Below are 11,169 nucleotides of genomic sequence, written 5' to 3'. Positions count from 1 at the left end.
GCTCCCATTCCAGTAGCGGTGCAGAATTAAACGGGAGGATCCTCAACATAAAAGAGCCCAGCAGGATCACCCAGTAATACACACGTGAATCCCCCCCTTCACACAAACACCTGCGTGGTGACAAGGCACTTTTGCAAACATATGTCACAGGATTTTCACAGTAACCATGGGCTTGGATCACATTATCTTCCATGGACAGATGAGAAAACAGCTTCTGAGAAATGAAACCATTTGCCTGAGGTCACAGGGACAGTAAGAGGGAGAGATGGGGAATTGAATTCCACCTGAGACTAACTTTTCAGCCACCTGCATCTCTCAGTTTAAAATACTGGCTCCAGGCAAATTGAATAATCTCTCTGGGCCTAGATTCTTCATCACACAGGGGGATAATCACAGATTTGAGGTGATGGGATTTTTATGAGGATTCAATGAACTAACCCATACAAGGCATTTAGAATGGTGACTGGCAGTGTTTCTTGCTGGGTGGGGGGGCATTTTCGAAAGTTGGGCATTGAACCTGGGCCTCATAGCATGGAGTGGAATCCTAACCGCTGGCCCACCAGGGTATTCCCAAACAGTTGTAACTGTGAAGAAATAGTTAGCTCTCACTATTCTGACTGTATTACGTTAGGGAACTATGAGAAATTTAAAATCTAAAAATCATTCACAAAATCTTGTCGCTCTGTTTACAATTCTTGGGAGGAGAATTCTCAGCTTCTCTCTAATTTGCAAAAAAGATCTATGAACCAAAACATTGTCAGAACCACTGGGCAAGACAGACAGTAATACATTTAACACAATCCGTGAGGCCTTGCCCCCAGCATCCCTCTAAAAAAACCCTTACAGTGGAGGGGGGAATGTGGTCAAAATCAAGAAGTTGAGGACTTCCCTGGTGGTCCAGTGGTTAAGCATCCATGCCTCCAACGGGGCAGGGGGCTGGGGGGCAGGTTCAATCCCTGGCTGAGGAACTAAGGCTCCAAAGTGTCATGTGGTATGCCAAAAAATTTAAAAAAAAAATTTTTTTTTCTTACAGACAGAGACTTCCCAGGAGGTCCAGTAGCTACGACTCCATGCTCCCAATGCAGGGAGCCCAGGTTCCCAACCCTGGCCAGCTAACGAGATACCACATGCTGTAACTAAGACCAAACTCAGCCAAATATCAATAAATATAAAAAAGAAAGGAAGTGAACATACGGACACAAACCAAGAAAAGGTGGCTAGGGCACCCACAACAGCTTCAGGTCTCACCACGGCCATGGATGAGGGGTGATAACAGCTCCAATAATATCTGACTCCCTGGAGAGCCAGATCATGCAGAGGAACACCCAGGCAGCACCTGGGAACACACTAGCTCGCTTGTCCCACTAGTTTACTATGCCTGATGGGAAAAGCCTGATGGGAATACTGTCAGCATCATAGGTCAAACTCCCGTTTCCCTTTGCTCCCTCCAACTTCACCAAGCATGTACCAAAGCACTCTGTACTCCACAATGGTCATAACACTGGCCACTTCACTTTGGCCCTTCCTAGGCCTCAGTTTACCCATCTGTAAAATGAGGTTGATTGGCTTAGATGATATGAGACAACTCCAGACCGAAGCCCAGGGCCTTTAGAAGGCAGAATGAGTGGCAATGGTTTACTCTGTTCCAAATGAGGATGATTAGCTCAGAAAAGAGCAGCAACCTACCCGGACCACACACGGATTCATTCCTGGCCTAGTCCTTGGATCACCTATCTACTCCGCTAAGGGCACAGGGACCACACTGCTCATTGTCCAGGTGAGGTGGTGAGGACCGAAGAGAAAAAGCCTCAGCTCACTGCCAGTTAACTCCGGAGTAGAGTCTGGACCCTGGACCTACAGATTTCTATTAAGGAGATGGAGGGAGGGAGACTTCTTTGGGGGTCCACTGGTTAAGACTCTGAGCTTCCAGGGCAGTGGGCTCCAGTTCTGTTCCTGGTCAAGAACTAAGATCCCTCATGCCACCCAGCAGAGAGGGAAAAAAATAAATAAAAAATGGTGGGGGGGTGCAGCTGGCAGAATCACCTGGAGCACCACAGAGATGATCTTCTCACCCGCCTAAGCTACCCGCCATTTACAGTAAGTTTCTGCCTTGAGAAGGTTTTCTGCAGAGTAGGGCTGGAGAGAAGAGTAGAAAAGGGAAGGGTAGGGTTCAGAGATGAGAACTATGTTCCCAGCTCTCAGATACCCCGAGAGTTCCCTCAAGCCCTCTGACATCACCCTGGTTTTAAGATTCTTTATTAATCCCCCCACACTCTGGCGTTTGGGGAAGAATGGATACATGTATATGTATGTTTGAGTCCCTTTACTGTTCACTGAAACTATTCCAACAGTGTTATCTGGGTATCAGTTCAGTTCAGTCACTCAGTCGTGTCCAACTCTTTGCAACCCCATGAATCACAGCATGCCAGGCCTCCCTGTCCATCATCAACTCCCGGAGTTCACTCAAACTCATGTCCACAGAGTCGGTGATGCCATCCAGCCATCTCATTCTCTGCTGTCCCCTTCTCCTCCCGCCCCCAATCCCTCCCAGCATCACAGTCTTTTCCAGTGAGTCAACTCGTCGCATGAGGTGGCCAAAGTATTGGAGCTTCAGCTTTAGCATCAGTCCTTCCAATGAACACCCAGGATTGATCTCCTTTAGGATGGACTGGTTGGATCTCCTTGCAGTCCAAGGGACTCTCAAGAGAATTCTCCAACACCACAGTTCAAAAGCATCAATTCTTCAGGAATAGGCTTTCTTCACAGTCCAACTCTCACATCCATACATGACCACTGGAAAAACCATAGCCTTGACCCCAACACAAAACCTTCTAGTGTTAAAATAATAAATTCCCCCACACTCTACCTGGAGTCCCCTTCAACAGTGTCCCCTGGAAATTCATCTCTGGTCCTTCCCAGGAAGCAAAACACCCTCCTTTTCTCTCAGCAAATTCTTCTATCCCACATCTCTCCAGACTTCCCTATGGCCGCCCAGAAATTCTCCCATGACCCTCCTTAGAATTCCACAAAGTCCCCTTGCTGAAAGGAAAACCAAAATGAAGTCCCTATTGCTAAAAGTCTTTTCTAAGATTCGCCGGGGGGCCACTGACGAATTCTGACCCAGAGGGTCCCAGCTACAGTGGAATCTAATCTTTTGACCACTTATTGTATTCACACAGGCATCCAGAATATGTGCCAGAAACTCAAGGGACTTATCAGACCCTTACCCTCCAGTAACTCAGGACAGCTTCTTCGCTAAAGCCAAATATTTCTTTAGGTCTATCACAATTAGAATTCTCTCCATACCACTTTTAACAACCTGCTGACCTCTGTCCTCATAAGCCCCTGATTCCCTCTGACAACACTCCGTTTACCGGAATCTGTGTCTCCCAAACTGCAATTATTAAGAACCCTAATCAAGCTTTTTCCTGGCATCCCGGATACGGATTCTTTTTCAACACCTTTGAGACTCCAAAAGTTCTCCTAGACCCCGCTGACCAATTCCTTTACTTCTTCCGCCCTCCCCCACGCCAGTCCCTCACCGAGTCCTGGCTACTGCAGGACACCACATGGCGGAGGCGGATCTCCGGCATGTCAACGTCGTGTGGGCTTCGCCTGACCCAAAAGATGCACGAAGGTCAGTTTGGGGGGCTCACAGTGGGTGCGGCCCGTGCGACCTTCACTGCGCAAGCGCACGAGGCTCGGGCCTTTCAAACCACGGCGGGCCGGCGGTTACGTCACCACTGCGCATGCCTAGTGCGGCTCTCCGGAGAGCGGCGAGAGGCGCCCAGTTCCTTCAGTTCAGTTAGGTTCAGTCGCTCAGTCGTGTCCGACTCTTTGCGACCCCATGAATCACAGCACATCAGTCCTCCGTGTCCATCACCAACTCCCGGGGTTCACTCAGACTCATGTCCATCGAGTTGGTGACGCCATCCAGCCATCTCATTCTCTGTCGTCCCCTTCTCCTCCTGCCCCCAATCCCTCCCAGCATCAGAGTCTTTTCCAGTGAGTCAACTCGTCGCATGAGGTGGCCAAAGTATTGGAGCTTCAGCTTTAGCATCAGTCCTTCCAATGAACACCCAGGATTGATCTCCTTTAGAATGGACTGGTTGGATCTCCTTGCAGTCCAAGGGACTCTCAAGAGTCTTCTCGAGCACCACAGTTCGAAAGCATCAATTCTTCGGCGATCAGCTTTCTTCACAGTCCAACTCTCACATCCATACATGACCACTGGGAAAACGAAAGCCTTGACCAGACGGACCTCTCTTGGCAAAGTAATGTCTCTCCTTTTTAATATGCTATCAAGGCTGTTCATAACTTTCCTTCCAAGGAGTAAGTGTCTTTTAATTTCCTGGCTGCAATCACCATCCGCAGTGATTTTGGAGCCCAAAAAAATAAAGTCTGACACTGCTTCCACTGTTTCCCCATCTATTTCCCATGAAGTGATGGGACCAGATGCCATGATCTTAGTTTTCTGCATGTGAGCTTTAAGCCACCTTTTTCACCCTCCTCTTTCACTTTCATCAAGAGGTTTTTTAGTTCCTCTTCACTTTTTGCCATAAGGGTGGTGTCATCTGCATATCTGAGGTTATTGATATTTCTCCCGGCAATCTTGATTCCAGCTTGTGCTTCTTTCTTCCAGCCCAGGGTATCTCATGATGTACTCTGCGTAAAAGTTAAATAAGCAGGGTCACAATATACAGCCTTGACGTACTCCTTTCCCAATTTGGAACCAGTCTGTTATTCCATGTCCAGTTCTAACTGTTGCTTCCTGACCTGCATATAGGTTTTTTAAGAGGCAGGTCAGGTCGTCTGGTATTCCCATCTCTTCAGAATTTTCCACAGTTTATTGTGATCCACACAGTCAAAGGCTTTGGCATAGTCAATAAAGCAGAAATAGATGTTTTTCTGGATCTCTCTTGTTTTACTATGATCCAGCGGATGTTGGCAATTTGATCTCTGGTTCCTTTGCCTTTTCTAAGACCAGCTTGAACATATGGAAGTTCACGATTCACATATTGCTGAAACCTGGCTTGGAGAATTTTAAGCATGACTTTACTACCGTGTGAGATGAGTGCAATTGTGTGGTAGTTTGAGCAGTCTTTGGCATTGCCTTTCTTTGGGATTAGAATGAAAACTGACCGTTTCCAGTCCTGTGGCCACTGCTGAGTTTTCCAAATTTGCTGGCATATTCAATGCAGCACTTTTACAGCATCATCTTTCAGGATTTGAAAGAGCTCAACTGGAATTCTCTCACCTCCACTAGCTTTGTTCGTTGTGATGCTTTCTAAGGCCCACTTGACTTCACATTCCAAGATGTCTGGCTCTAGGTTAGTTCCCTGGCAACAGGCTTTTCCCGCCTCATTCCGGCCAAACCGCTCTCTAGCCCCTCCTCCCGCTCACTTCCACACCAGGCTTTCCAAGCCATGGGCTTGGCCTGCAGGATTGGTCCCCGCAGAAATGCACCATCTTCAGTGCCCCAACTGAAGCCTGGAAAGCAAGAGGCCAGCAAAGTTTAGTGGATTTTTTCAGGAAGCCAGGAGACTACTACAACAGGATCCCCTCCATGGCTGGCTGGCTGGCTACCCTCCCCACAGCCAACATACACAGACACACACACACGAGAAAATCTCTGATCCCTGAAGATCAGGCCTGAGGCAGAGAGAGTATGTAAAGGACTTCAGTTAAACACAAAGTATGTGCCCGAACCAGACACACACCAGCCTTCATTTTCCAGTGTGAGCTCTGGGCCTCTGTCCCCTACCATCCCCATGCCCTGAACAAGCACCCCTCTGTTCAGGCTCCGAGAGACCCAAGTACATCCTGGGGTGGGGTCGGAGGTGGAGACAGACAAACATAGAAAAGGGAGTATGAGCCAAGCATGCCCTGGCAGAACAAGCCTGGATTTGCTGGGTGCTAACAGGAGAAGGCAATGGCAAGCCACTCCAATACTCTTGCCTAGAAAATCCCACGGATGGAGCAGCCTGGTAGGCTGCAGTCCGTGGGGTCGCTAAGGGTCGGACACGACTGAGCGAGTTCACTTTCAATTTTCACTTTCACACATTGGAGAAGGAAATGGCAACCCACTCCAGTGTTTTTGCTTGGAGAATCCCAGGGACGGGGGAGCCAGGTGGGCTTCCATCTATGGGGTCACACAGAGTCGGACATGACTGAAGTGACTTAGCAGCAGCAGCAGCAGCAACAGGTAGGGCCTCGCCCACACTGGGCATCTCCTTGGGGAAGGAGAGAAGGGGGAGGGTACCTGGGTCCTAGCAGCTGATCTACTCTACAGGAAACAACTGATTCTGATCATGGGCTTCAGGTTAGAAAAAAAGGGGGTGAGGGCCGATGCGGTGGGACCTGATGGAAGAGAGGGTTGGAAGCCCAGACGCCTATGGCTGCATGGAGGAGGGGGCTGGGCACAAGATGCCTCCGCTCCTTTACAATTCAAGTTCCCTCTCCCCCACTCAGAGCTGCAGAGACCTACCCCCAGGTCTTACATCATCATTTCTTAGCCTAGGGGTAAGGTAGGTCCAGTCCCGCCCCTTCTCAGCTTCCTATAAGAACAGCTGGGGACCTGGGCCTGCAGGGTCACTCATCCATCCATCATGAAGCCTTCCATGAAACCTGAGACCTTCCTGCTGGCCTCTGCCCTGCTCTGCACCCTCCTGGGTCTGGGTAAGTGACTAGGGCTCTGGACTCCTGGGACCCTCAAAACCAGGACTATGAGAGAACATTCTGCCAGGTCCTGGAGGGAGAAGGGAAAGAGGAGGTGTCCTGGGAATTGAAATTCATGGAGAGGGCAGAGGGTAAAGGAGAGAAAGCCTGGGTCCCCAAGGGAGGAAGAGCTAAAAAACATGTGGTTTTAAATCTCTGAGAAAGGAGGGGTTTGGATGGGTTCTGCTCTCTGTATCCCAGGCAGTGTCTCAAAATAAGACACCTGAATTCTAGAAAATCAGATGAGACATGAGTAGTATTTTTCATTTGTATGAAAAAAACGAGGCAAGATTTCCTTTCTCCCAGGACTCAAAGCAGTTCAGGTCCCCGGTTTGCTCTTCCCTTAGATGTAGGAGTTGAGGCAGCTCCACTTTCTCCAGGACCCAGATGCCTTGTGTCTGGGTCTCCAGCTGCCTCCCCTGTCAAAAACAAGGAGTCCAGGTCCTTATCCCCCTAGTTCTCGATCTTTCTTCTTGAGTTGGGATGCAGATCTCCTCTCAAGTACCCCTGCCTGAGCTCCCATCGCCTACCAGACTTAGACAGCCTGGAATCCACAACAAAGTTGATCCCAATTCCGAGAACCAGGTGGACCGGAAGGTTCACAAAAGCCCATGAAGGACTTTCCCAGTGGTTCAGTGCAGAATCTGCCTGCCAAAATGAGGGACCTGAGTGCAATCCCTGGCCCAGGAAGCTTCCACATACATTGGGGCAACTAAGACCCTTCACCACAACTGCGGAGCCCATGCTCTAGAGCCTGTGCTCTGCAACCAGAGAAACCAGCACCAATGAGAAACCCACAACGGCAACTAGGGTGTCGCGTCTACTCACTGCATCCAGAGAAAACCAACAGGAAGCAGGAACCCAGCACAGTCAACAATTGAAAAAAGAAAAACATTTAAAAATAAATTTTAAATCCATGGATAGCTTCAACAAGACCACTCAGGGTGCCCAAGCTTTATCATGGGGTCTAGCATCCAAAGTGCCCAGCCTTGTAATTAGATAAACTTGCTCCCTGATCGGAGTTGCTTTCAGCCCTGCCCCAGAAAGCAGCTTTGCTCACAGCACCGTGGCATCCCTGCCGAGCTTCAGACAGATCCCTGTTCAGCAGCCAGTGTCCCACCCATGAAGAGCCAGGGAGACACCAGCCCTTCTTCCTTCAGATCCCCCCACCCCATCCCCGTCTGGATTCTGGAGTCATGGCCCACAGACAGTGGCACCTTTCAGCAGAGCCCCGTTCTCTAACTGCAGGGTACCCACTAAGCTGTGAGGTGTGTGTCAGTGATGGTCCCAATTGCAGTGGAAAACTGCAGACTTGTGCCCTGGATGAAGACTCCTGCATAGTTGTCGTGACTGAGACCAACAGAAGTGAGTGGGCAGGGGCTGGTATCAGATCCTGGGGAGGTGGGGGGTGCCTTCTCGGTGGCAGATACCGCCATGCGCTGGGAGGAATCTTTGCGTGATGATGATGTCAGGAAAGGGAAAGGCAATCTCGAGGTGGGTGGGGAACAGAGAATCCTGTGGAATGACAGAAACCACTGTTGCCAAGGATTTCTGCAGATGAGACTCCAAAGAGAGGATGGGGAAGTGCAGATACAGGCCTTCTCACCAAAGAAGGAATGAGGGAAGCCAAGGACATGGGGGAAGAGTGACATCCAGAGAAGGGGGAAATCTATGGCGTAAAAGGTGAAGGGGTGGGTGTACATCAGACTTGGGTGAGTTGCAACGAATGTGGTCAGGTGGATTCTCTGGGGCAGCGAGGGGTCTCCCAGAGATGCGGGCTGCAAGTGACTGTTCTGACAAGAGAAAGAGGGAGATACTGGGGCTGGTTGAGTTGGGGGTGAGCTCGGTTGTGTCTGACTCTTTGTGACCCCATGGAGTGTAATCTGCCAGGCTCCTCTGTCCTTGGGATTTTCCAGGCAAGAATACTGGAGAGGCTTGCCATTTCCTCCTCCAGGGGATCTTCCCCACCCAGGGATGGAACCCACGTTCTTGCATCTCCTACATTGGCAGGGGGGTTGTTTACCACTGCACCACCTTGGAAGTCCCAATGTTGTCGTAGAGAGGGAGACCTATAAGGACAGGTGATCCCTGGGTGCAGTCCATGACATCACAAAGAATCAGGCACACCAGAGCACCCACACAACCAAGCACGAGGGGTAAGAGCAGAAACCCCTGGCCTGGAGGAGACCACCTTGTCTTCGGTGGGGAAGGGAAAGGCCAGGGAGACTAGAAGAGACCACTTCAGGCAAGACCTGAGAGTAGCCAAGCAGGACAGCAAGAGATCATAGGTAGGAAGTCTGGGGAGTGACCATGGGAAATCTGGAAGCCTCTACCTTAGATGGAGAAGCAATTGGGTGTTGTTAAAGTAGGTGGGGATGGCAGCCCCATCCTAGCATTTGATGGAAGGCATTCCAGGGGTCAGGAGAAGGCTGAAGACTGGAAAAGACCATTCACACCGGCAAGGGGGTAGTCACAGGTGTTCTGGAAAAGACCACTTCAGGTGGGATCCCTGTAGGATGGCAGTGGGTTGGCCCTGGGGCGGAAAGGGCCACCCTGGAGAGTCCAGCACAGTCTGGGGGCAGGGGGAGGATGGGTTGCATATGTAATGAACCATCCAGAAGATGCCTGGGGCAGAAAAGGGGTCTGAATTTGGGGAGCTGGAAGAGACCTTTCTAGATAGCAATGGGCTGGGGCAACTATAAGGTGGGGGAGACACCCCGGGGCCACGGTCCAGACCAGGGGCCACTGAGTCCCCTGTTCACGGGCATTCTGCAGAGGGCTCCTTGACGGTGACCAGCTACAAGGGCTGTGCGAAATCCAGCGAGTGTGGTTCAGGATTCTTCGGCATCACCTCGAACCCTGAGAACTACGTGGGCTCCAAGAGGCGCTGCTGCCAGAAGAATGGCTGCAACCAGGACCCCCTGCCCGGTAAGCCCCAGCCGAGCCCCACGCGGGAGTCCCTCCCTGCCCGCCCCTCCCCCGCCAGAGCCGCTGTGCGCAGCTGCCACTGAGCTGCGCTGTAGCCTGGGGCGAGCTCTTCCTTGCGCTCAGCCTTGGTTTCTTCTCCTGTAAACCGCAGTGTCCAGGGACTTCCCTGGTGGTCCACTGACTAAATCTCCATGTCCCTATGCGGGGGTTGGATCCCTGGTCAGGGAACTAGATTCCATTGACCCAATTAAGATCCAATGCAGTCAAATAAACATTGTTTTCTGAAAATGCAGTGTCGGTTAGCAACTGCTGTCCCCTGAGTGGTTGTGAGGTTGGGAAAGGGACTAACTGGGAAGGGGACTAACGTCTCGGATTCCCGTACCCTCCACCCTGCTCTTCAGCGTTCGTGAGAAACCATACAGAGAACGGCCTTCGATGTCCTTCCTGCATCGCTGCCTTTACGGAGACGTGCACCCCGACTGAGGAGGCGCTCTGCGTTGGCGAGGAAACCCGCTGTGTCGCCGTGTCTGGCATCGTGCAGCCTGGTAAGGGGCACCTGGAATTCGGGAGGCGGGCACAGAGGCTCCAGACAGTCCCAGAACTGGAGCCTCATTCTTCCAGATTCTAAGGGAGAGAGTGGCTCCAGAGATCTGGGGGAGAAGGTGGCTAGGCCTATGACCCCCGCATTGGCAGGGGGGAGGCACTGGCGATCCTGACTGTAGTCTGAAATCCCCTCCAGCAGGTGACAAGTTTGCTGCCCGGGGCTGTGGTACGGAGACCGCCTGCCACACCAAGCCTGGGACCCTGGTGCCCTCAGGCGCTCGTTTGTTCACCATCAAGAAGGCCGGCTGTCTCCCAAGCCCCCAGGCTTCTGGCAAGGCTGAGTGAAGAACTGAGGCCTGTGTGGTGTTTGGCCTCCATTCGTTCTCAGCTACGGTTCTAGAAATTTCTACGGTTCCCATGTGTCTATAAAGTAAACAAGTTAACAGAACAATCCTGAGTCTTTGTGATGTGATGCATTTCGGGGAGATCGGATGCAAAAAAGAAGGGGTCTGAACCCTTGGAGCCCTCTCTTAGGAAGAAACATAGGGAAGTTGCTACCTTTTCTTAAGGGATTCCTTCCTACCTGGTCCCCATGCTAAGTGTTTTCCATGCGGTACCTCATTTCATAATCACAACTCTGGGAAGTTGGAAGTATTGCCCCCATTTTACAGAGGAACACACTGAGGCACGGATTGTGGCGTCACTTGCCTTCGGTCAAACAGCTGGGAGGGTCAGACTCCAGAGTCCATGATCACCTCTCCTAGTTAACCTGCTTTTTCCCCAGAGTTCATGTTTGTAAAATGTGGATATAGTAGCTATAACCTCAAAGGTCTATCTTAAGAGTCAAATGAAAGAAAATGAAAACAGGACTTAGCGCAGTGCCTAGCACCTTTAAGGGGCTTCCCTTGTGGCTCAGACGGGAAAGAATCTGCCTGCCAATGTGGGAGACGTGGGTTCGATGCCTCGGTCTGTAAAATCCTC

General features: G+C 50.9%; 1 protein-coding gene across 1 annotated transcript; it reads left to right on the top strand.

Annotated features, from left to right (window-relative positions):
- Positions 1-6,580: 6,580 nt before the first annotated feature.
- Positions 6,581-10,533, top strand: LOC129546742 (phospholipase A2 inhibitor and Ly6/PLAUR domain-containing protein-like). Its single transcript, XM_088830785.1, has 5 exons — positions 6,581-6,678; positions 7,966-8,082; positions 9,493-9,645; positions 10,047-10,190; positions 10,388-10,533. Exons 1-5 carry the CDS (start codon positions 6,609-6,611, stop codon positions 10,531-10,533), a joined length of 630 nt encoding a protein of 209 aa, XP_088686911.1. The 5' UTR covers positions 6,581-6,608.
- Positions 10,534-11,169: the final 636 nt, after the last annotated feature.

Source organism: Moschus berezovskii, chromosome 22 (assembly GCF_049115385.1).
Source record: "Moschus berezovskii isolate FMDL1 chromosome 22, NW_MosBer_1.0, whole genome shotgun sequence".
Classification (NCBI taxonomy): domain Eukaryota; kingdom Metazoa; phylum Chordata; class Mammalia; order Artiodactyla; family Moschidae; genus Moschus; species Moschus berezovskii.
The sequence above is the reverse complement of the archived record's forward strand: the minus strand, read 5'-3'. Positions and strand labels throughout refer to the sequence as shown.